The 26,206-nt window shown below is 45.7% G+C and overlaps 1 protein-coding gene across 2 annotated transcripts in view; it reads right to left on the bottom strand.

Moving 5' to 3' along the window:
- LOC137651851 (borealin-like) overlaps positions 1–26,206 on the bottom strand; it is a 183,531-nt gene that overhangs the window by 76,788 nt on the left and 80,537 nt on the right. For both annotated transcript variants that reach the window (XM_068385072.1, XM_068385077.1), the window contains exon 4: positions 10,080–10,227. In XM_068385072.1, coding sequence (XP_068241173.1) covers positions 10,080–10,227 — 148 coding nt within the window. The remainder of the gene's footprint in view (positions 1–10,079; positions 10,228–26,206) is intronic.

The raw sequence follows: 26,206 nt of genomic DNA, 5'->3' as shown, positions 1-26,206 counted from the left end.
TTTCTCGATAGTGAGAAAACTACTGTCTAATTCAGGCAAGGCCTGCCAGGGGAAATGAACTGCAATGTAAAAAATTTTCATTCCCCGCTCCTTTCCATCTGCTAACCCAACCACTCGAAGTGGGAAGGTGGAGGAAAGATGACGGTGGTTCGTTCGAAAACGAAAGGATCGGTGCTGGCGAAACCAGGCTCGCTGATATAGTAATCAGCTGGGAGTGTAAAGTGACGTATCCAGTCACATCTTTGGAAGACCCCTCCCGTCGAGGGGGGGGGTCGACCATAGAGTTTTCAGAAAACTCTGAATCGTGAAAACAGAGAGATTCAGATGAGAACCTAGGGGTTCAGAATCTATTTGTGAATTCCTTTCTCACGACCTTAAGGGATGTTGTGCCGAGAACCAGCAGGAACTCTGTCGCTGATTCCTGATGGAATTCCAGGAATCGTGTTACGTGACCAGGACCCAAAGGAACTGTGTCATAGTTACCTGTAGAGATTCATAAACCCTTAGGCAGCAGGCATCCCTCTGTCATCAGAGTAAAACTCTTGATTACGATGAGCGCGCACGAACAATTCACGGGACGAGAGTTCGAAAACTCTGTCATATAAGTATGGCTATGGTCACGAGGACCCAAAGGTTCAGCGTGAACTGCGTTGTGAGACCCCAAAGGGTCATAAAAGTTGTTCATGCACTTCAACAGCTTGCGTGCACGCCAAATTGGTCGTGCGTGCGATCCAATATGGTCGTGCGCTCCAATCCAATAGTGTGCGGGTGCCAATATGGTCGTGCGCTCCAATCTGATTGTGTGCCAATATGGTTGTGCGCTCCTATGCGATCGTGTGCGCCAAAATAGTCGTGTATACGCACCAATTTGGTCGTGCGCTCTTGCGCCGAACTGTTGGTAGGCGGAAGGGAGCTCGTGTGCGCACATTTTTTCGCGCTCGTGGAGCGCATGAGGCTGTTCGCGCACCTGGCGCGCATAAGGTTGCTTGCGCGCAGTGTGTTGTTCGCGTGCATGACGAGCAACAGGATGTTCGCGCATATGGTGCGCCAAAGGATGAACCCGCGCGCCATGACCGCCATTTTGCTTGCACGCGCCAAGACGGTCGTGCGCGCCGATTTGGCCGTGTGTGTGAGAGCTCTCAGATTGGTGAGAGAACTCACTGCTACGCTCACCCGAAGGTTCACGATAGCTTTTGTCGTGCGAGCTGGAACAATCAACACAACGAGAGTTTGGAAACTCTGTCATAAAAAGAATGACTCAGGTCACGAGAACCCGAAAGATCAGCGTGAACTGTGTTGCGCGAACCCGAAGGGTCAGTGCAACGAGACTAAACACCGAAGTGTCGGAGTGACTAAAGTTACAGGAGCCCAAGGGTTCTGCGTAACTAATGTTAAGGGTCAGCGTAACGAGAAACCGAAGTTTCCTTGTCACAAAACACTGAAGTGTCTGACTAAAGTTACGAGAGCCCTAGGGTTCAACGTAACTGATGTTACGAGACCCCGAAGGGTTAGCGTAACGAGAAACCGCAGTTTCCCTGTCACAACACACCGAAGTGTTAGAGCGACTAAAGTTACGAGAGCCCAAGGGCTCATCGTAACTAATGTTACGAGTCCCCGAAGGGTTAGCGCAACGAAAAACTGAAGTTTCCCTGTCACAAAACACCGAAGTGTCAGAGTGACTAAAGTTACACGAGCCCAACGGTTCTGCATAACTAATGTTACAAGACCCCGAAGGATCAGCGTAACGAGGAATCGAGGTTCCTCTGTCACGAGACCCCGAAAGGTCGGCATGATTGATGGCACACGTTCCCGAAGGCTCAATGTTACCATCGTTACGAGAGCCCTAAGGTTCAGCGTAACTGAAACCCGAAGGTTTCGAGCGGAATCCTGAAGGACTCCTACTGTCATGAGAACCAGCGGGATCAACATGACGAGAGCCCGAAGGCTCAAACGATCACGCCAGCCTAAAGGATGATCGAACGAGACCCCGAAGGATCAAGGAGAACCAGCAGGTTCAAGATAACACCTCTGCATAAGAGGTTTGTTCTCCCGAAGGAGAAATTCGCTTAAGAGAAGGCTCTCGCTCCGCCCCTGAAGGAGAACCATAAGCGTAGGGATAACCTGCTTCAGAGAAAGCTCTGCCACCGCCCCTGGTGGATCAACAAGCTCCTACATGTTACTTCTCGCAAACGAGAAGGAAGTTCTCCCGAAGGAGATCGCCTAAGACAAGCTTTCTCCCAGCTCTATGGGAATAAAGCGTAGGAGTAAAATATCTCTCTCGCGAACAACAGAGAAGTCCTCCCGAAGGAGGATATCTCCAAAGACAAGCTTTCTCCCAGCTCTATGGGAAAAAAGCGAAGGCTTAATAATCACGAACGAGAGTGAAGTCCTCCCGAAGAAGGTCATCTCCTAAAACAACCTTCCTCCCAGCTCTATGGGAAAAAAGCGTAGGCGTAAAAAATCTCCCGCAAGAGGACATAGCCCAAGTAAAGCTTTATCCCAGCTCTATGGGAAAAAAGCATAAGCGTAAACAAAAATCATTCTCTCTCTCTCTCTCTCTCGCAAGAGAGAGAGAGATAAGTTCCCCTCAAAGGAGGAACATCAAGTTGAAGGTTGACAGCGAATGCTACCTCGTAATGAGGGCAGCTCACGAGCTAACACATGTGTACTACGTCACTGTTACCTGTGAAAAAGAAAAAAAAAAAAAAAAAGTTGTTATCAATTACAATTCATGCTCCGTTGCACAAAAACACCATACGGGGAATAAGTCACCTTCCTTGTAAGATAATTCCACGAAAGGGAGCTGAACTGTTATAAAATGTTATTTTTATTAGTAAAATAAATTTTTGAATATACTTACCCGATAATCATGTAGCTGTCAACTCCGTTGCCCGACAGAATTCTATGGAGGGATACGCCAGCTATCACAATACTAGAAGGGGGTGTACTTACCAGCGCCACCTGTGGCCAGGTACTATAGTACTTCTTGTTGACACCTCCTCAATTTTTCCTCGGTCCACTGGTTCTCTATGGGGAGGAAGGGAGGGTCGATTAAATCATGATTATCGGGTAAGTATATTCAAAAATTTATTTTACTAATAAAAATAACATTTTTCAATATTAAACTTACCCGATAATCATGTAGCTGATTCACACCCAGGGGGGTGGGTGAAAACCAGTGTACAAGATTAAAGGATAGCTAAGTATCCCATATTTCATATAACAGTTATCTCAAATAACAATGAAATAATAAGTACCTGGTAAGGAAGTCGAATTGAACCGTTACTCTGCCTCTTTTTTAAGTTTGTCTTCCTTACTGAGCGCAGCGTTCCTCTTGGAGGCTGAATCAACCCAAAGGTGCTAAAGTATATAGGGCTGCAACCCCTACTAAAGGACCTCTACACAACCTCTAACCCAGGCGCTTCTCAAGAATGAATTGACCACCCGCCAAATCAAAAGGATGCGGAAGGCTTCTTAGCCTACCGTAACAACCATAAAAAACAACAATACAAGCATTCAAGAGAAAGGTTAAAAAAGGTTATGGGATTAAGGGAATGTAGTGGCTGAGCCCTCACCTACTACTGCACTCGCTGCTACGAATGGTCCCAGGGTGTAGCAGTTCTCGTAAAGAGACTGGACGTCTTTAAGATAAAAAGATGCAAACACTGACTTGCTCCTCCAATAGGTTGCATCCATTATGCTCTGCAGAGAACGGTTTTTATTAAAGGCCATCGAAGTAGCTACGGCTCTTACTTCGTGGGTCCTTACCTTCAGCAATGCAAGGTCTTCCTCCTTTAAGTGAGAATGGGCTTCTCTAATCAGAAGCCTTATATAATACGAAACCCCATTCTTGGACATGGGCCTCGAAGGTTTCTTGATGGCACACCATAAGGCTTCTGACTGTCCTCGAATAGGTTTAGACCTATTAAGATAATACTTGAGAGCTCTGACAGGGCAAAGAACTCTCTCTAGTTCGTTACCTACCATGTTGGAGAGGCTAGGTATTTCAAACGATCTAGGCCAAGGACGTGAAGGAAGTTCGTTCTTTGCTAGGAATCCAAGCTGAAAAGAACATGTTGCAGATTCGGTCGTGAAACCAATGTTCTTGCTGAAGGCATGAACCTCACTGACTCTCTTAGCTGTTGCAAGGCAGACGAGGAAAAGAGTCTTGAGGGTAAGGTCCTTGAAGGAAGCTGACTGGAGAGGTTCGAACCTAGGAGACATAAGGAACCTTAAGACTACGTCTAGGTTCCAGCCTGGAGTGGATAGACGACGCTCTTTAGAAGTCTCAAAAGACTTAAGGATGTCTTGAAGGTCCTTGTTGGAAGAAAGGTCCAAACCTCTGTGGCGGAGAACTGAAGCCAACATACTCCTGTACCCTTTAATCGTAGGGGCTGAAAGGGATCTCTCATTCCTAAGATGTAATAGGAAGTCAGCTATTTGGGTCACAGAGGTATTGGTAGAGGATACTGAATTGGCTCTACACCAGCTCCGGAAGACTTCCCACTTAGATTGGTAGACTCTACGAGTGGAAACCCTTCTAGCTCTGGCAATCGCACTGGCTGCCTCCTTCGAAAAGCCTCTAGCTCTAGCGAATCTTTCGACAGTCTGAAGGCAGTCAGCCGAAGAGCGTGGAGGTTTGGATGTAACCTGTCTACGTGAGGTTGACGTAGAAGGTCCACTCTTAGAGGTAGAGTCCTGGGGATGTCGACTAGCCATTGAAGTACCTCTGTGAACCATTCTCTTGCAGGCCAAAGGGGAGCAACCAGCGTCAGCCGTGTCCCTTCGTGCGAGATGAATTTCTGCAGGACTTTGTTGATTATCTTGAACAGTGGGAATGCGTAAAGGTCGAGATGGGACCAGTTCAGCAGAAAAGCATCCACATGAACTGCTGCAGGGTCTGGAACTGGGGAACAGTACAGCGGAAGTCTCTTGGTCATGGAGGTGGCAAACAGATCTATGGTAGGTTGACCCCACAAGGTCCAAAGTCTGTTGCACACACTCTTGTGGAGGGTCCATTCCGTGGGAATGACCTGATTCCTTCTGCTTAGGCGATCTGCTGAGACGTTCATATTGCCCTGAATGAACCTCGTGACCAAAGTGAGGTTTTGACTTCTTGACCAAATGAGGAGGTCCCTTGCGATCTCGTATAGGCTCCTCGAATGGGTCCCTCCTTGCTTGGAGATGTAAGCCAAGGCTGTGGTGTTGTCTGAGTTCACCTCCACCACTTTGCCTAGCAGGAGGGACTTGAAGTTCAGCAGGGCTAAATGAACTGCTAGTAGCTCCTTGCAGTTGATGTGGAGCGTTCCCTGTTCTTCGTTCCACGTTCCCGAGCATTCCCGTCCGTTCAAGGTCGCACCCCAGCCCGAGTCCGATGCATCTGAGAAGAGATGAAGATTGGGGGTCTGAATAGCCAACGATAGGCCCTCCCTGAGAAGGAGATTGGTCTTCCACCACAAGAGAGTGGTCTTCATCTCTTTGGTGACTGGGATAGAGACTGCTTCGAGAGTCAAACCCTTGTCCCAATGAGCTGCAAGATGGAATTGAAGAGGGCGGAGGTGGAGTCTCCCTAGTTCGACGAACAGGGCCAGTGATGAAAGGGTCCCTGTGAGACTCATCCACTGTCTCACCGTGCAACTGCTCCTCTTCAGCATGCTCATGATGCAATCTAGGGCTTGGCTTATCCTTGGGGCCGATGGAAAAGCCCGAAAATCCTGACTCCGAATCTCCATTCCCAGGTACACAATGGATTGGGAGGGAATGAGCTGAGACTTTTCTATGTTGACTAATAGACCCAGTTCTCTGATTAAGTCCAAAGTCCAGTTGAGACTCTCCAGACAGCGACGACTCGTGGAGGCTCTCAACAGCCAGTCGTCTAAGTAGAGGGTGGCTCTGATGTCCGATAAGTGGAGGAATTTTGCTATATTCCTCATCAGAAGCGTGAACACCATAGGAGCTGTGCTTAGGCCAAAACACAGGGCTTGGAATTGGAAGACAACCTTTCCAAAAACGAATCTCAGGAAAGGTTGGGAGTCTGGATGAATAGGAACGTGAAAGTAGGCATCTTTCAAGTCCAACGAGACCATCCAGTCCTCCTGCCTGACCGCTGCTAGGACCGACTTCGTCGTCTCCATCGTGAACGTCTGCTTGGTGACATACGCATTGAGCGCGCTGACGTCCAGCACCGGTCTCCAACCTCCTGTCTTCTTGGCCACCAGAAAGAGACGGTTGTAGAAGCCCGGGGATTGATGGTCCCGGACTATAACCACTGCCTTCTTCTGCACAAGTAGCGATACCTCCTGGTGCAACGCTAGCCTCTTGTCCTCTTCTTTGTAGTTGGGAGAGAGGTTGATGGGAGATGTGGTCAGAGGGGGTTTGAGGCAGAATGGAATCCTGTAACCCTCCCTCAGCCAACTGACAGACTGTGCGTCTGCACCTCTCTTTTCCCAGGCTTGCCAGAAGCTCTTGAGTCTGGCTCCTACTGCTGTCTGGAGATGCGGAGAGTCAGTTTTTTCCTTTAGAGGCCTTGGAACCTTTCCTAGACTTGCTCCTGGAAGAGTCTGGACGGGAGCTTCCTCGGCTGGGGGCTCTACCACGAAAGGGCGGTATGAACCTTGTAGCAGGAGTATCAGCTACTGGGGTGCGATAAGACCTAGGGACTGAGGTAGCAACCTTAGTCTTACGAGCCGAGGAGGCTACAAGATCATGTGTGTCCTTTTGTATCAGGGCAGCAGACAATTCCTTAACCAGCTCTTCGGGGAAGAGGAACTTCGAGAGCGGAGCGAAAAGGAGTTGAGACCTTTGACAAGGTGTAATGCTGGAGGAAAGGAAGGAACAAAGCTGTTCCCTTTTCTTAAGAACCCCTGATACAAACAACGACGCAAGCTCGCCAGATCCATCTCTAATGGCCTTATCCATGCAGGACATCAGAAGCATGGCAGAATCCTTGTCCGCAGGGGAGGTCTTCTTGCTGAGGGCACCCAGGCACCAGTCTAGGAAGTTGAACATCTCAAATGCTCTAAAAACACCCTTCAGAAGGTGATCAAGGTCTGAGAAGGTCCAGCAAACCTTAGAGCGCCTCATTGCAGTTCTACGAGGCGAGTCTACCAGACTTGAGAAGTCAGCCTGGGCAGAGGCAGGTACTCCCAAGCCTGGTTCCTCTCCTGTGGCATACCAAACGCCCGCTTTAGAAGTGAGCTTAGTCGGAGGAAACATGAACGAAGTCTTGCCAAGGTGCTGCTTAGTCTGCAACCACTCCCCTAAGATCCTAAACGCTCTCTTAGAGGACCTTGCTAGGACTAGCTTAGTAAAGGTAGACTTAGCTGGCTGCATGCCCAGCGAAAACTCAGATGGTGGAGAGCGGGGAATAGCAGACAAAGTGGTCTGGGTATACCTCCCTAAACAGAGCCAAGACCTTACGAAAGTCAATAGAAGGCGGGGAAGACTTGGATTCATCCACGTCTGATGAGGGATCCAGGTGTGCCGCCTCATCATCAGACGCCTCATCACCAGAGTGTAGCGAAGAGATCGGAAAGGTATGCTGAACCGCAGAGTCAGTACGAGCTGGAACATCAATATTAGTGGTTTCCTCTTCAAGACTCTGTTGAGGGAACACCTGAGGCTCAGACTGCAAAGGCTGAACAAAAGCAGAAGCAGAAGGTAGGCGCATGGGTGGAGGAGGCTGACTCCTGGCATGAGTGGCTGAACTCAAGGGTTGAGCTTGCTGAGAGGTTGGCGGAAGCGGAGTAGTAAGTTCCTGTTCCTGTGGTGTGAGCGGAGAGCGATGAGATAGAGGCTGCGCAGAACAAAGTAATTGTCTCGCCAGTTGAGGCTCCTGAGGCGCAAGGCTAAGGTGTTGTGGTGCTTGCTGAGAGGAGGGTTGAGCTCGCTGCAGCGAGAGCTGAGGAGACTGACTCATGGTTGGGAGAGGTTGTTGTACCTCTACTGAGTGTTGCATCACTGGTGGAGCAGCAAGTGGAAGCGGAGGAAGAGGGGTATAAGCCTCCTGATCCCATTGCTGAGGTTGCCTTAAGGAAGGCGGAGGCTGAACACCACTGGGAACAGTAAACTCAGAACGTGGCTCAACATCGTACGCCTGGCAGGTGGTACTGCGGTCAGGCGGAGCGAGCGCAGGCGGAGCGAGCGCAGGCGGAGCAAGTGCAGGCGGAGGCGGAGGCGCAACCTTCTCAGCTCGACACTCACGCATCAAGACCGAAAGTTGTGACTGCATGGACTGCAGAAGAGACAACTTGGGGTCGGCAGACACTACGGTCTGCTGAGGCAAAGCCTGAACAGCAGAGATCTGTTGCGGCAGAACCTTACTCCTCTTGGGCGGAGTACAGTCGACTGATGACTGTGGCGAGTCAGAGCTGAGCCAATGACTGCAACCCGGTTGAGCGCTCGCGTACTGGACTCTGCGTTTGAGTGGTCTAGAGACCTGAGTCCAGCGTTTCTTCCCTGACAATTGATCAGCGGACGAGTAAAAGACGGGCTCAATCGTCTGCAGGTGGGAGTGACGGTCTCTGGAAGACACGCCCGCAACCACCGAGGATACTTCTGTGCGCCGATCAAGGCCTGCCGAACCCTTTTGCCCTTCGACATTGCTTCTCCCCTGGGCATGGGAGCTTGCAAGAGGTCCCGGACTGGGAGGACGACTGGCGCGCACAGAAGTATCCTCACGCACCACACTGACACTGGCACTAGCACTTGGCACTGCACTGACACTAGCACTCGTCACAGCACTGGCACTAATACCACCCACTGCACTCTTGACCTTAAGCTCCTTGACTTCGGCCATAAGAGACTTATGATCGCTAACCACTGACTCTACTTTATCGCCTAAGGCCTGAATAGCACGCAACACAACAGACATATCAGGCTGAGGGCAAATAGTAGGTTCGGGGGTAGCCACTACAGGGGTAGGAAAAGGTAGGGGATCATGAGGTGAGGAAAAAAGTGAAGAGTGAGAAGAACTCCTCCTAACTCTGCCTCTCTCTAACTTAGTTGAATATTTCAAAAGACGGACAAAATCAAGTTCCGAAAGTCCGGCGCATTCCTCACATCGATTTTCTAACTGACAGGGCCTGTCCCCACAGTCAGAACAAGCGGTGTGAGGATCTACCGAGGCCTTCGGAATACGCCTATTACAAGACCTACATCGTCTATGGGTGGGGGCTTGTGAAATGTCAGACATCTTGAATCCAAAGAGTTAGCCAAGTGGGGTTTCAAAATCAAGCAAAAGATCGTTAACCGTTAATCAGGACTATATAAAAGCTATCTAAGCTAATATAAGAAGGTTTCCAGTAAAGCGACAGCCGTAATCAAAGAGAAATACTTCACCAAAGTCGTGAAAATACTCCAAGAACATAAGCGTATCCCAGAACGTCTTGCCGGAAGCACGACAGAGGAAAAATTGAGGAGGTGTCAACAAGAAGTACTATAGTACCTGGCCACAGGTGGCGCTGGTAAGTACACCCCCTTCTAGTATTGTGATAGCTGGCGTATCCCTCCATAGAATTCTGTCGGGCAACGGAGTTGACAGCTACATGATTATCGGGTAAGTTTAATATTGAAAATGTTAATTCTGTAATGAACAAACACACGGCAGTGTTGAGAACCTGCCGAAGGACAACAACCTTACGGCGGAGGCAGTCGGATACGATGTCAACAGGACTAAAGTTAAACGTATCTAACAACGTATATTTCCATTCATACATATATGCACTCAAATATATGTAAGATAAATGAAAAAACACAAGAAAACCAAAGAATTAAAATGAAAAACATCAAGGCCAGTCTTTGCGGGAGAGAAGGACAGCATGTCAGTCCTCTACCAAGCCAAAAAGTAAAGTGGTTACTCAGCCGAGAGGTGTGAGTGAGCGGGGTAGCCAGTCTACCCCACCCCCCACCCGCTAACTAGCGGATGGGGTAGTTATCCCTCACTAAAATTATCATGGCTCGTCATTCAGCTGCGCCGAAAGTAATACTCTATTATAAATAGCGAAGGTTTGTATATGTGTCGGAACAAATATAATAAAACAATCCATTTTTGGTATGACTTACAGAATACATGAACTTACTTTTTGAGGCAGAAGATGGTACTGTACTATCAATCTTATTATTAGATTTTCCTGGACCTTTCTTAGTTTTGGTAGTGGTTAGTATAAAATCTGCTGAGTTGAGTAAATCATCCACACTAGTCCTCACTTTAACTTTCGATTCTTTATCCTGAAATATAAATATATTCAAAACATACTGTACAGTACATTACCTCAAATATAAGACATAAAGATAAGTAGAAAAGTTATCATCCAAATTTCTCCACTATCATATTGCTAGTAAAAATATTTTCTTTTAAAGACGAAATCTCATTACTTAACAGTAAAATGACAAATTCAGAGATAATTAGTATTTTTCGTTAACTAATACAAACCTGGAATTATTTATTTGGATTATCTTTCGGCAAACCTGGAAGGTAGCCACTAGACTTGTAGGTGCGAGGTGGCAAACCTGCCTAACCACTTGAGAGGGTAGGCTGGGGGGTACCCAGTCACCTCTATATATACTCTCACAGCTGTGAGGTATGTCACTTTTGATTGCAGGCAGGATTTCTGGCGGGGACAGGTGATGACGGGCCAATTTATATGAATAACTCCAGGTTTGTATTAGTTATGGAAAAATACAAATATCCAAATTTGTCATTTGTTCCTATACCAACAAACCTTTCGTTATTTATTTGGATGACTCACTCTTTGGTGGGTGGAAGTCCTAAGTCTGGCATGGACGTTTACCTGGTCCAGTATCTGACTGTGGACTGGGGAAAACTTTAAACACCTCACAGAAAGCAATGGGGACGTGGACAATATAACAGATTTTGAGCAAAATGAAAAATCTATTTTTGGGTGAGATAGCCATGTCGTCCTGATGGAAGGTTCCTTTAAGTAGCTTTCTAAGGGATATTTGCTACAGTGATACTCCCAGAGAATTAACCGAAGGTCTCCAGAATTCTAACTCCTGGCCCGAGTATCCTTAATATTGTATAATTTTAAGGATACTGTATCGCATAATATCAGGGGACGTATTTTTAGATACGACACAGCAATCTTCACCCCGAATAGATTCAAGTCTTTGAGGGGGGAAGAGTGGCAAACGAAGGGGAGCCGTTATCTAGGTACCCAGTGGACCTCCTATCCGTACTACTTCGGGTCGCCATTCCTTACTTGCATTTAAGTTGGAATAGCCGCAGATAGAGTAGTTTCGGGTGGGGTTATTAAGAAAGAAGGGTGGGACCATCAGGACGACATGGCTATCTCACCCAAAAATAGATTTTTCACTTTACTCAAAATCCATTTTTTGGGCTCGGCCATGTCGTCCTGATGGAAGCTCACCAGAGGATTAACTTGAAAGTACTATATCTGTGGGCTTGTGTAAGTGCCTTTACTTTGAATGAGTTCCTTATATGGTCTGATAGACCTGTTTATGACATTACCGTTATCTGTAATATCCACTAAGCTTGGAACTGGCTTAGGTGCTTCCTGCCCCCTGCAGTTAAGTGTCGACTTCGACTACAAGGATTCAAAGTTTGTATATCCGTAAGAACAAAGGAGAAACTTTCTAGAGGTTACCTTTTCATGCTTTGAACATCTGTACTTAAGGTTCTATTTATAAGAATAGAATAAAACTCTGGGTTTCTTTTATTTCTATCAAACGAGGATAAATAAGACGCAGCTACATTTTTTCTCTATTTTTATAAGCAAATAAATTATAAAATGTAGATATAACAAAGTAGAAATCTAACCTCGCATAGATAAACATCATGGTTATATATATTTCTGACCTGTAAGGGAAGAATATACATAAATGAATTCATTATTAATTTAATGCCACTCAAAATAAATGTGAAACCAAATATGTCTAGTTTCACTCAGATGTTGGATATGCATCAACACTGTGTTCAAATGTTCACACGGCACTGGTGTTATTGGTTAGATTCTGCACATGTATACAACAGTCTATTAATCACCGTAATGATTTGTACTAGAAGGTATTAATACCTATTCACCCGATGCACTGGTGAGTCCCAAAACAGTCCACTGTTCATCACAGCACTAGACGACGGGTTTTATGACACTACCTGCCGCCACCATAGTGTTTTATTTCATGTACTTCCTTCGCATAATGTTTATAGAAGACACTGGATGATTTCTACCCAGTACATGAGCGGAGCCTCTCAAAGTCCATGTGTTGAAAGAAATTCAACGAAGAAGCAACTCTCCTCGGATCGTGACCTGCAGGTGTGCTGTCAGGATCCGCTCTGCGAATAAAGTATGAGAGCTTTGCTCTCAGTTGTCTTAGGGATAGATTTGATCCAGAGGTTTCGCCTAGGAGGAGCTGTCCCTCCTTGAAGTCTGAAGTTCTTCGAAGATAGACCTTGAGACACTCTACTGGGCATAGAGAGACATCTTCCTTCAGTGGGCAGATTCTCACAGGACCCCATCTCTTGGTGGGTAGCTCATTCTTGGCAAGAAAGGCAGGATCAGGGAAAAGATTCAGTTCTCCTGTGTCTAGGAACTGAATATGGCCTTCGTTTCTGGATAAGGCCACTATTTAACTAACTCCAGCCCCTGAGGCTATTGCAAACAGAAAGATGACTTTTTGTGTTAGATCCTTTAGGGTGCCATCCTCATTATTTAGATTCGAAGCATAGTGCAAGACTTTGTCCAACGACCGTGTGATGGGCTTTGGAGGGGTTGACGGCTTGAGTCTGGCGCATGCTTTTGGTACAGGGGTATCTTATTGAAGATTTCACTTGCGAGGTCCACCTCAATGGCGTACAGAAGAGGTCTAGTCAAAGCCAAATAACACTCGGTTATCGTAGTGGAAGCCAGGCCTTGTTCATGGAGGTGGATGAAGAAAGAAAAGACAAATCAATCAATATTTCTGTTGGTTTCCTTGTTTTCACAAAGGACACCCATTTCTTCCAAGATGATTCGTATGTTTCCTAGTTGAACTTGACTTGTACTCTTCAATGAAGTCAACTTTATCCTTCGAGATCCCAAACTTTTTATTCGCTGCTAGGGCGAGAAAATCATGAGATGCAGGTTGTTGGTTCTCGAGGATGAAGCGTAAACAGTCGACTTCTGAACCAGTTGGGATAAAACTGGGTTCGGCAGAGGAAACAGCTTCAGTTTCAATTCTATAACTAGAGGGAACCAATTGCTTTTGGGGGCCACTACTGCATCTTTCCCTCTGAAGGATCTTAGCTTGTCGAGGACTTTTAGCAGGAGATTGGTTGGTGGAAACAGGTACAGTACTGTAAATCCGATTCCATCTGTTCCAGTCGAAACACATTGCATCTTTCGCTTCTGCTTGAAGGTCCATGTACGGGACTTCGTAACGAAGTAGTTTCTTATTGTCGCTCGTCGCGAAAAGGTCGATCTGCAGTTCCGGGACTTTTTCCCAGATGAAGGAGAATGAGTCTGCGTCTAGGGACCATTCTGTTCTATCGGCTTTCGCCTGGATAGTGTGTTCACTGTCACATTGCGGAACCCTTGAAGGTGAACTGCTGATAAGTGCCATCCTCTCTTCCTTGCCAGGTAGAATATGGCTAACATCACATGATTGATGTGAAGTGATCTCGAGCCTTGTCGATTTAGACATTTTACTATCACTTTGTTGTCCTGGACCAATCTGATGTGGATTGCTCTGCGAGGGGATTGTTTCTTCAACGTTAGGAAGACTGGCATGGCCTCCAAGATGTTGATGTGAAAGGTTTTGAACTGGAGCGACCAATTCCCTTGCGCTTTTCTTTCGTACGAATGGCCTCCCCATCCTCTCAGGGAGGCGTCCGTATGCATCACCACTGATGGTTGTGATGGTTGCAGGGGAATTGTACGCACTAGGCTGTTGACCACGGCCTTAATAGCGTGCGCAATTGGGTCGGGGTCAACCTTAGTTGATCTCTTCGAGCGTTTGATGCGTATCTTCTCCAGACTCCTGACGCATCCTTTAGCCGTGCTTTTAGCACCAGGTCTGTCACTGCTACAAACTGGAGAGAGCCCAATACTCTTTCCTGTTGGCATCTTGATATCCTTTTGTATCGGATTAGTCTCTTGACAGCTCCCACTATCTCTCTCCTCTTCTTGAAGGGAATGGAGAGGTGGTGTGACTTTGTTCCATTGGATTCCTAACCATTGGAACTTCTGAGCTGGAGAAAGGCGAGACTTCTTGCGATTGATCTTGAAGCCCAGGTGCTCCAGGAACTGGATCACCTTTCTGGCCGCTTGCAGACAAGTAGTCTTGGATGCTGCCCACACCAGCCAATCGTCTAGATATGCTACTACTTGAACTCTCTCAGAGCGTAGTTGCTGGACGATTGTATCTGCTAGCTTTGTGAATATCCTTGGGGCTATGTTTAGTCCAAAGGGCATGGCTTTGAAGACATATTTTGTCTTCTGTAGCCTGAATCCTAGGTAGGAGAAGAGGGGGCGACTGACTGGTAGGTGCCAGTAAGTGGAGTGGAGACAAGTCTAGAATGACTGAGTTTGTCCGAGTCTTTCTTGGGAACCCAAAACAGCCTTTTCTGGAACTTGATGGACTTCGCTTTCCTTATTACCTTCTTGTTCAAGAGTTCTGAGGTATATTCTTCCAACAAGGGGGTGGAGTGTTGGAATTCTGGAAAAGGGGGTGGAATTTCGTTCCAGTTCCACTTGAGTTCATTCGTGATTAGGCTGTGAGCCCAGGGATCGAAGGTCCAACGATCCCGAAAGTGAAAGAGACTGCTCCCTACCTAGAACCCCTCATTGCTTAGGGGTTCCTGAGGACTTGTTTCCGTAACCGCGTCCTCCTCTGCCCCTTGGGGAGTTTCGGGAGGAACCTCTTTTTGCAGGGCCGAAAGGTGGTCGAGTGCCTCTCAAAGCCTGGGTTAGACAGGTGACTGGGCTACCAGCTGCTGAGGGACCATCTGGGAGGTGGTTTGAGGCTGGGCTACCATTTGAGGCACCGTGGCCATGGTCACGGCCGGAAATTGTGCAGGTCTACGTGGTCTTCTTGCGTTTTTGTTCTTAGGCTGGGGACCTCCGTCTGAGAAAGACTTCCTCTTTTAAGACATGCCCCACTTTTGGAGAAGGTTCCTATTCTCCGTGGCGGCTTTGGCAATGACTTCTTGGACCACTTCCTGTGGGAAAAGGTCTTTGCCCCAGATACATGATGAAATCAGTTTTCTGGGTTCGTGTTTCACCGTGGCTGCGGCGAACACGTGCTCTCCACAGGTCCTCCTTGACCTGACAAAAGCATACAAGTCCTTCACAAGGGTACCCATGTGAGACTTGGCTAAGACCATGAACATGTCTGGGGCATTATGTAGGCCTGCACACATTTCCAAGCAGTTCTGACGAGACAGGGATGCGACAAGTCTTTCTTTCGTCTCCTGTTCCCTTCTCAAAAGATGATCTGGCAACTTTGGAAGGTTCTCATTGAACTGTTGGCCTACTATCTCCGGATCCAACTTCGAGACGGAGAAGGTTAGATGTACCTCTTTCCACTTCTCCTCGCAGATAGGCATAGCCAGAGATAATGGCTTATATTCCTCTAGGATTGGGCAGGGTTTGCCCTCTTCGACTGCTTTAATGACAAGGTCAAGGGCTTTCTCCGAAAAGGGGAAAGCTCTGGAGGAAGGAGCAATAAAGGTTGGATGCCTCTTGCTCAGTGCCGAGACTTTGGAGTTGGTGTATCCGGCTCCTTTCAGAGTTTTGGTAAGGATGGCCTGTGCCTTGTCCTGTTCAAAGACAATGATTTCCTTTGGTACCGTCTCCTCGCGGGATGCAAGTTCATCTCGCAGTCTCGTGTAACAATCTGGGTACGATGAAAAGCCGGGCCAGACTTCAAGATCTTCAAGTGGCTTAGTAACCAAATTCTCAGAGATGAATAGTTTCCCATCCATCATGGGCATGTGCTCCATATACCTCCAGGGGTTGGTTTCAGAGCAGTGAGGGAGGTCTGATACTTTATGGGGTTTAACAGAGCCCCTGGAAGTTCCAGGGCGTTTCCCTTCTCGTACCTCCCTCTTCGTCTGCTTGATGTCCTGTTTCATCTCTTCTTGCTCCTTCTGGAACACTTCCAACATCTGCTGGATCGATGATAGGAGCGCCTCGCTCCTGTCGACCTGTGTAGTCGGTTGGAAAGTTGGGGATGAAGATGTCGACAGCATAGGTTGATATGCTGTCTCGGTAAACTGGGGGTCCTCAGTCACCGTCGAAACGGATCCTTTTTCCTCCGTTGGTGGTCGAGTCACGTCTTTTTCAAGTCCTTCTTGCAGTAGGTCCTGTTCAGTGTCGGTAGACACTTCAGACATACGTTCTTGGTGGATGTCCATGCCTTCAAGTGTCTTGAGGATGTACGCGGCGATCTTCAGTTGGACGAAGGGAGGCTGGACCTTTTCCTGAGGCACTACCACGCTAGGGTGAGCCTTAGGGAACAGAGGGCACCTAGGAGATTTATTGGGCAGGTAAGATCCCAGAGAGTTCTTTTGGAACCCTCTTACCCACCTACGAAGTGTTTCCCTTGCTGTATCCCTAGCCTCTAAGGAGACAGGGATTATTTCTCCAAAGCCATTGGACAGTAAGGTCGAGCAGTTGAAGCAACCCTTTGGGTCCAAGTACCTTAGGGATCCAGATACGATGCAGCAGGGGGCATGAGACCTGCACATCGTATGCCCACAAAAATCCTTACTCTTGTGCTTGCAGAGCACAACTGCACATGTCACCATTGACTCCTGTAAAGGAAAAGGTTTCGATGAGTATTCAGTTGTTTATATCATAGATATAAATCCATACTGTACATTTAATAGCAATACTTACTATTGTAATTAATAGCATAGGATAGTAAGCTAGAAAGGAAATAGGAAGGACACATATCTGTGATTGCTCTGCCAGGCAATCGCTGAGACCTCTGTCAATATTAATATTTATATTCCCAATAAGGGAGAATACAGGGTGGAACGACTCAAGTACTTAGAGACGGGGTTAGTTAAGTATTTATACTAACTTCACCTGTAGTATATCAATATTGAACGGTGTTTTATATGGGTCCCGATGATCAAAGGATTCATCTGGGTGTTGAGGGATTACTCAACCTCAACATGTTATGCGGTCCCAAAAATAGACTGTGATAGGATACACAGAGAGTGTTAGAAATTACTTGTGCTACTGTATTGTTGTATACTGTAGTTTTACCAGTACACTACCAGGGTTAGGCTAGTGCCTGGCAGCGCTAACTTATAAAGAGAGAGAAAGAATGGAAAGGAGTTTCCTATTATGCTTTAGCACAATAACTGGAAGTGTAGGAGGGCTATCCTGCTGCCTACTGTCTTCTTGCCAGAATGAGAGTTCTAATGGAAGGGGAGGAATCCATCTAATTCTAGCTCCCATACATCCACTAAAGTTTGCCGCCGACTGTACTGCCGGTTGCAAGGTTTGTGGATAGCACACCAAGAGAGGACTGAAGATTTCTCAACAGTATGTTGAGTTTCCAACCGGCAGCCGTCAGGGTCGGCTCAGTCTTCCCCACCGGGGCATTCACTTCCAGTGAAGTTAAGACATAAGGAGGAAGTGACCAAGGCGGCTACCTAACCGCCGCTGGTAGGGTCCCGGCCAGCAACGCAGTTAACCCGGGATGACTGAGTACCAATGAAAGAATGTTGTGACGGCTAGGCCGACACTAAAGGACAGAGGGGGGAGGGGAAAGTCTTATAGTTCACAGGGGAGAAAGGCAGCGGCATACCTGCCGCCTACCTTCGGCCGTGAACTAAGGAAGCATGGCTTCCTGTGCCGATGACGTTGTGGGCGGGAGAGGAACAAAGATTCCCCTGTAGGCAACATTGTCGGCTGCACGACAGGACACCCTGAATTACCATCTTACTTCAAAGCCGGGATACTCGGCGGCAAAGAAGAAAGACGGTGTTATAACTATCTAGGTCAAGCTGGAGTTTTACTAAACGGCAATAACGAAAGATAGAGGTTGCCGCCTGTAATGGCGGCGGCTCAGCGAGGGAGGAAGAGTTTAGCCTCTTTTCTCTAAAAGAGAATATATATCGAACCTTATCCATAAATTCTAGGGGATGTATGTCACTCCCCGAATTAATAAGGAACGATAGGGTAAGGTTAAAAATGGGGAATTTCTTTACTAACGTATATATATACACGAGTTAGGCTAGCCTAACTCCGGTGGGGATCGCGGCCAAGGTTGGTACCACCGTGGCCCCCGGCGTATACGAAAAGAAAAGTCACATTTAGGAAGAAGAATAAAATATCGTATGCATAATCTTCATAGTATAATTTGCCCAACTAGCAAAATTTATAGCTAAATACTGGGAATATCGCTCTACTGACTAAATAAAATGCATTTGTAATGTGCGACAGTAGTCTTAAAATGGCTGCCTCCGGTGTTGGCTACGCTCAACCGAACACAAATTATACGAATTTAACTGTGAGAAGGGAGCCTAAAATTATACACAGGAAAGAATAAATAATCAACCTTCCAGAGGATGAAGATGCTGGAGATTGCATGATTATATTCCAAAAAATCCTAACAAACACCGGGAAAAGCTTGGGAGCGCACTTGGCTTAAATGCTACAGAACAAGGAACGGCGGCCGGTAGTAGTACGGATAGGAGGTCCACCGGTACCTAGACAACGGCTCCCCTTTCGTTCGCCACTCTTCCCCCTCAAAGAGTTAAATCTATTCGGGGTGAAGATTGCTGTGTCGTATCTAAAAATACGTCCCGATATTATACGATATCCTTAAAGTTATATTGAGGATACTCGGGCCAGGAGTTAGAATTCTGGAGACCTTCGGTTAATTCTCTGGGGGTATCACTGTACCAAATATCCCTTAGAAAGCTACCTAAAGGAACCTTCCATCAGGACGACATGGCCGAGCCCAAAAATAAATTTATGACTTATACTAGGCTACACAAGGGAAGTGATAATTACCTGCAGAATTGAAGCCAGCTTGCAGAGGGTCCCATGGTGCTGTACCACATGGGAAGGGAAGAAGACAAAAGGAAAAGCCAGACATACTCTCATTCATCCCAGTCTTAACCCGGGTAACCAATGCCCTAAACCATCTGCTACTTGTCCATCAAGGAGCCTGAGGTTTTCTTAAACCACTTGTTGAGCAGCCACCACAGGACCGATTTTGAACATATCGTCTCCTGTTGATCACGTCTTTTAGGTAATGGGCTGTGAAAGTAGTTTGGCTCTTCCACATGCCAGATTGTAGTACTTGCAACACAGATTAGTTGTGTTTAAATGCCAAGGATGATGTACTAATTCCCCTGACATCATGGGCTCGAGGTCGGCAAGTTGAAGGAGGATCAGGAGCCAAGGCTCTTTCAATCACCTGGAGGATCCAAGAGGAGACTGTGTTCTTAGTGATCCTCCTCTTTACTCTCCTTGAGCTAAAAAACAGATTGTAGTCGGGGCTGTGTTGCTGCCGTGCATTTTGTTTAGTATCTCAAACTCCTCACTGGGCATAGTAACAACTGATCTAGGTCATTGGTTACAAAACAGACTAGCAATCTGAAAGGGCTCAAATCTATGGTCCAGTACACCCAGATTTAGAGTCTTAGCAATGAACTCAGGGATGAAGTCGAGTGTCACTTCCCCTCATCCCTTTGAATAGGCGATGTCATACGAGAGGCCATGAAGTTCACCGACTCTCTTTGCCGAGTCTGAAGCGAGCAGGAACACTGTATTCAAAGTGAGGTTTCGGACAGTTGCATGGTGTTATGGTTCGTAGGGAGGTCCTTTTAAGGATCTCAGGACACAAACCACGTTCCAAGGAAGAGGCATAATTTCTGACTGAGGGCAAGTGATCTCATAACTCCATATGAGTAAAGAAAGCTGCAACGATGAGGAAATGTCAACTCCTTTCTGCTTAAAACGCGAGGCTTAAGGCTCAGCCATAGCCTTTCACCGCCGAGAGAAAGCAGCTTTTCCTTCCGAAGGTATACAGGGAACTCCGCTATTTCTGGAATACAGTCAGACCTCGTTAATCGCAGTTTCTTGCTTCGTGGTCTGGTTTTTTTGCAGCCAAGGAGGATGATTGTTTACCCAATATTAAGAATTTGATTTGTAATTGTTGGCAACAGCATTGGGATGGCCGAGAACAATGCAATGCCTATTAAAATATTCTCATAAAAATTGCAATAAAATTCAAGCTGGGCAATGATTTCAAATAGCCCGCGCTCCTTTACGCTGGAAGCACTATGCTCCACTACCTATGTCTACACCCAGCTGGTCCTAGCTCTCTCTGTACAGTGTACATCTATTTACAGTGGTAAAAAATTACAACTATATTTGAAACAAACCAGATTTTAATTAAAATGGTGTTTCACTTAACTGTATACAATAACAATACCTGTAATATTCACATTTCAGTATCGTATTTATAATTAAAAACATAGCGAATTATAACATTCAAAACAGCTGATCAAATCTGCGTAGTCTATCGTCAACCTACATTCACTTTCACAATATTATCCCACTGATAAGACCATTCACTTTTACAGTATTACTTAACTAATATAACCTATCATGCATATTAGTATGATACCTCCTTCATATTATTATTGTCCTTCACTTATTATTATTATTATAACCTTAATCCTTTTCCCAAATCCCTTTCCTACATTTACTTTGCTCTCACACACACTTCCACAATGTATCTTTCCAACTCTTTTGATTCTCATTATTTTTTGCAATTTCGGGCATCCTATCTTTTCTAGCATTCATTCGTAATTTTCATCTTATTAATCATTCAAAACCTGGGTAATTGTTTACAACACCACGCTCTCCATTTACCCCAAAATAATGCAATCCTGCAGTTCTCATCTTCTTGCACAGTAATCAAGTGGTTATTTAAATTCTGGGAAAGCAATAATCAGCAAGATGTGTTGAGGAAGGAAGGGGTTATAAAAAGAAAATAGCTCTGTTTCCTCGTCGCTTGGAACTGACATGTCAACATAGTCAACCATACAGAATTCGTGATGCCAGCCGTACATAAACAAAAGTTTGTGATGCTAGCGTACATTTGATATACTGTATATTCAAAATATACTTAATCAAAAATTAAGTGATCACTCAAAAGTGTCACTATTTGTAAATTATATATTTTATGGACACTTTGGAGTAACTAATCCATTTTTATTCAAGTATATTTTGAATATACAGTATATCAAATGTACGCTGGCATCACAAACTTCTGTTTATGCACGCTGGCATCACGAATTCCGTTTGGTTGACTATATTGACATGTCAGTTCCAAGTCGTTTAGCGAGGAAACCGAGCTATTTTCTTTTTATAAACCCTTCCCCCTTCAACATATCTTGCTAATTATTGCTTTCCCAGAATTTAAATAACCACCTGATAACTGTGCAAGAAGATGAGAACTGTAGGATTGCATTATTTTGGAGTAAATGGAGAGCGTGGTGTTGTAAACAATTACCAAAACCTCTTTCCTATCCCTCATTCCATGTACTGTGTTCCCATTCCTATTTTCATTCCACCTCGAACTTCCCAAATTCATTGATTTCGCAAATTTACTTGAATTAGCGTAGATGTGGCGGAGGATATGTGCAAGGAGAAGGAACTTGGTTACGGCCCCCCCCACCCCCGTCTCGTCTCTGTCATATTGTTTCGTCCTTCTCTCTCCCTGTTTTTTCCCTTAACTGTATCCAATAATAACGCATGTAATACAGTGGTACCTCTACATACGAATTTAATCCGTTCCACAACCGACTTCGGCTGTAGAAAATGTTCGGTTGTAGAAACGAATTTTCCCATAAGAATACATTGAAATAGGATTAATCTGTGGTTGAGCCCAAAAACCTATGATAACTACTTAATAAATTACTACACATAATTACACATGAAATAATGCACACTAAATTAGATAATAGACATGTAAAAAAAGAATAATTATAAAGAAATAATAAATAAGAAACGTGTTTTAAGCGTCACTTTACCTTAGAAAGTCCAGCGCAGGTGTCGGTCTTGCTACGCAGAGAGGAGACGGACGGGCGGCGAGGAGGTAGAAAGGGTGACCACGATAAACATACACTACCGTAACTCCATCTAACTTACACTAAGTGAACTTTAACCTAACTTAGCTTATTTATTTTTTTTTCTTTTTATATTTTATATTTTCTTTACATTTTCTTTTTTTCTTTTTGATGATTAATTTTAATCACTTTCACTCTCTACACTTAAAATTCATTTCATTTTTTTCTCTTCAATCTTTGCCGTTTTCTTTGTTTCACTTTCTTTCGCTTCACTCTTTGCCGTTATCTTTGAACCACTTCCTTCCTCTTCATCACGAGTTCGCTTCGTAGTTTTTTTAAAGAAGCTATCGATAGAAAGTTGCTTGGTACGGCTTTTCAGAATGTTTCGAAAATGAGTTAGGCAAACATCATCGAACTGCGGAACTACACGACTAACCTACAATTTTTTTGGATGATATTTGTTGATGAAGTCGACCACGTCTTGATATTTTCCTAACACCTCTTTTATTTGCGCCGAACCTAACACATGTTATACCTCCTCGATCCCTTCCTCGTCATCACTCGTGCTCAGACATAATGGAGTTCATTGAGCTCCTCTGTAGTAAGTTCGTCGTGATGTTCGGTGACGAGTTCCGTGATGTCATCTGCGTCGACCTCCAGACCCTTCTTCCTTTTCTAACCACTACCACTACCACTTGCGAAACTAAGCCTTTTAGGACCCATGATTTACGTAAAATACCGTAAAAGGATGAACGTAAAAAATAAAAAATTTTAAGTAATATGTTATTTTCCTTAGTAAAATAAATTTTTGAATATACTTACCCGATGATCATGTAGCTGTCAACTCTGTTGCCCGACAGAAATCTAAGGTCGGGATACGCCAGCGATCGCTATACAGGTGGGGGTGTACACAACAGCGCCATCTGTGAGCAGGTACTCAAGTACTTCTTGTCAACAAGAACTCAATTTTCTCCTCGGTCCACTGGTTCTCTATGGGGAGGAAGGGAGGGTCCTTAAATTCATGATCATCGGGTAAGTATATTCAAAAATTTATTTTACTAAGGAAAATAAAATTTTTCAATATTAATCTTACCCGATGATCATGTAGCTGATTCACACTCAGGGTGGTGGGTGGAGACCAGCATACATGTTAACATTAGAAGCTAAGTATCCCGTATTTCATTTTAGCAGTTATTCAAAATAACAAGCATAAAATAAATAAGTACCTGGTAAGGAAGACGACTTGAACAATTACTCTGACTTTTTAAGTACGTCTTCCTTACTGAGCCTCGCGATCCTCATAGGATGCTGAGCGACTCCTAGGAGCTGAAGTATGAAGGGTTGCAACCCATACTAAAGGACCTCATCAAAACCTCTAATCTAGGCGCTTCTCAAGAAATGATTTTGACCACCCGCCAAATCAAGTAGGATGCGAAAGGCTTCTTAGCCTTCCGGACAACCCAAAAATATTTCAAGAGAAAGATTAAAAAGGTTCTGGAATTAGGGAATTGTAGTGGTGGAGCCCCCACCACTACTGCACTCGTTGTTACGAATGGTCCCAGAGTGTAGCAGTTCTCGTAAAGAGACTGGACATTCTAAAGATAAAAGACGCGAACACTGATTAGCTTTTCCAAAAGGTTGCGTCGAATATATTTTGCAGAGATCTATTTTGTTTAAAGGTCACGGAAGTTGTGACAGCTCTAACTTCGTGTGTCCTTACCTTCAGCCAAGCTTGGTCTTCCTCATTCAGAAGGGAATGAGCTTCTCGTATTAACAGTCTGAAAATAATAGGATAAAGAATTCTCTGACATAGGCAAAGATGAATTCTTAACTGAACACCATAAAGCTTCAGACGGGCCTCGTAAAGGTTTTAAAATAGAACTTAAGAGCTCTTACAGGACATAATACTCTTTCTAGTTCATTTCCAACTACTGTATACGATAAGTTTGGAATATCGAACGATATTGGTCAAGGCCGAGAAGGCAGCTCGTTTTTGGCTAGAAAACCAAGATGTAGAACATGTAGCCGTTTCGGATGAAAATCCGATGTTCTTGCTGAAGGCATGAATCTCACTGACTCTTTTAGCTGTGGTTAAGCATATCAGGAAAAGAGTCTTAAAGGTGAGATCTTTCAGGGAGGCTGATTGAAGTGGTTCGAACCTGTCTAACATAAGGAATCTTAGAACCACGTCTAAATTCCAACCAGGTGTAACCAAACGACGCTCCTTCGTGGTCTCAAAAGACTTAAGGAGGTCCTGTAGATCTTTATTGTTGGAAAGATCTAAGCCTCTGTGACGGAAGACTGATGCCAACATGCTTCTGTAACCCTTGAGTGGGAGCTGAAAGAGATCGCTCTTTCCTCAGATATAAGAGGAAGTCAGCTATTTGAGTTACAGAGGTACTGGTCGAGGAAACGGATACTGACTTGCACCAGTTTCGAAAGATTTCCCACTTCGATTGGTAGACTCTAAGGGTGGATGTTCTCCTTGCTCTAGCAATCGCTCTGGTTGCCTCCTTCGAAAAACCTCTAGTTCTCGAGAGTATTTCGATACTCTGAAGGCAGTGAGACGAAGAGTGTGGAGGCCTTGGAGTACCTTCTTTACGCGTGGCAGACGTAGCAGGTCCACCCTTAGGGGAAGAGTTCTGGGAACGTCTACTAGCCATCGAAGTACCTCGGTAAGTTATTCTCTCGCGGGCCAGAGGGGAGCAATTAGCGTCCACTTGCCCCTTCGTGAGAGGCGAACTTCTGCAGTACCTTGTTGACAATCTAGAACGGAGGGAATGCATATAGATCTAGATGAGACCAATCAAGTAGAAAGGCATCTAAAAGAACTACTGCTGGGTCCGGGATAGGTGAGCAAAGTATTGAGAGCCTCTTGGACATCGAGGTTGCGAAGAGATCTATGGTTGGCTGGCCCCAGGAGACCCAAAGTCTCTTGCATACATCCTAGTGGAGGGTCCAATATGTTGGAATTATTGTCCCTCCCTACTGAGACAATCTGCTAAGACATTCAAGTTGCCTTGGAAGAAACTTGTTACTAGTGAAAAGTCTAGACCTGTTGAACAGGAGAGGAGGTCACTTGCGAACTCGTACCATGTCAGAGAGTAGGTCCCTCCTTGCTAGGAGATGTACATCAAAGCAGGGAGTTGACCATGTTCACCTCCACTACTTTGCCTTGAAGGAGAGACCTGAAGCTTTTCCAGGTCAGACGTACTGCCAGAAGCTTCTTGCAGTTGAAATGCATTGTCCTTTGACTCGAGTTCCATAATCCCGAGCATTCCCTACCGCCTAAGGTCGCACCCCAGCCTACGTCCGATGCGTCTGAGAAGAGAACGTGGTTGGGAGTCTGAACAGTCAGGGGAAAAACCTATCAAAGGTTGATAAAGTCCTTTCATCCAGTCAGACCAGACTTATCTTCCGGAAACCGGGATCTAGACCGCTTCTAGCGTCTTGTCCTTTTCCAGTGAAGAGCTAGATGAAACCGAAGAGGACGGAGGTGTAGTCTTCCAAGTGACGCCAATTGAACCACGGATGACAGTGTCTTAACCAGACTCATCCACAGCCTGACAGGGCCGCGTTCCTTCTTCAGCATCTTCTGGATGGATAGCAGGGCTGGGGGTTGATCGTCTTGTTCAGCCATGTCCTCATCAGAGGGTTCCTCATCCGAAACTGATGAGGAAACGGCAACGGAGTGGGCAACGTCTGACTCGCTGAATCCGGTCGCACTGGTGGATGCGTGATGGAGCCGGACACAAGATCATGGTACTGCTGCACAGTCTGTGAACTGTCAACCATGGGGAAGCGAGAAAGTACAGCAACAACCCGAAACTGTCTAGACTGTCTGGGTTGTGCAGACAACCCCTATAGGGTTGCTGAGGTTGCCGCACTGCGTCAAAACAAGTCACCTCTGCTGGTTGTTGAACGTCTTCCTAGTGACACACTGAACGTCCACAACCACCTCCGAGAGTCGCTTAACGTTAACGTGCGACTGGCAACCCACACTGGGTCGCACCGGAGGAGGAATCATCTCAACTGGCGGACGTGAGTAGGAAATCTCAGCGTCAACAGGGCGTACAACCAACCGGTAGGAAGGTTGTTGGCAAGAAGGTTCTTCTCCGTAAAAAATCCTCTATCAAGGACTAAGCT

The sequence above is a fragment of the Palaemon carinicauda genome, chromosome 1 (genome assembly GCF_036898095.1).
Source record: "Palaemon carinicauda isolate YSFRI2023 chromosome 1, ASM3689809v2, whole genome shotgun sequence".
NCBI classification, from domain to species: domain Eukaryota; kingdom Metazoa; phylum Arthropoda; class Malacostraca; order Decapoda; family Palaemonidae; genus Palaemon; species Palaemon carinicauda.
Note: the sequence above shows the minus strand (reverse complement) of the source record. Positions and strands in the feature narration are given on the sequence as shown.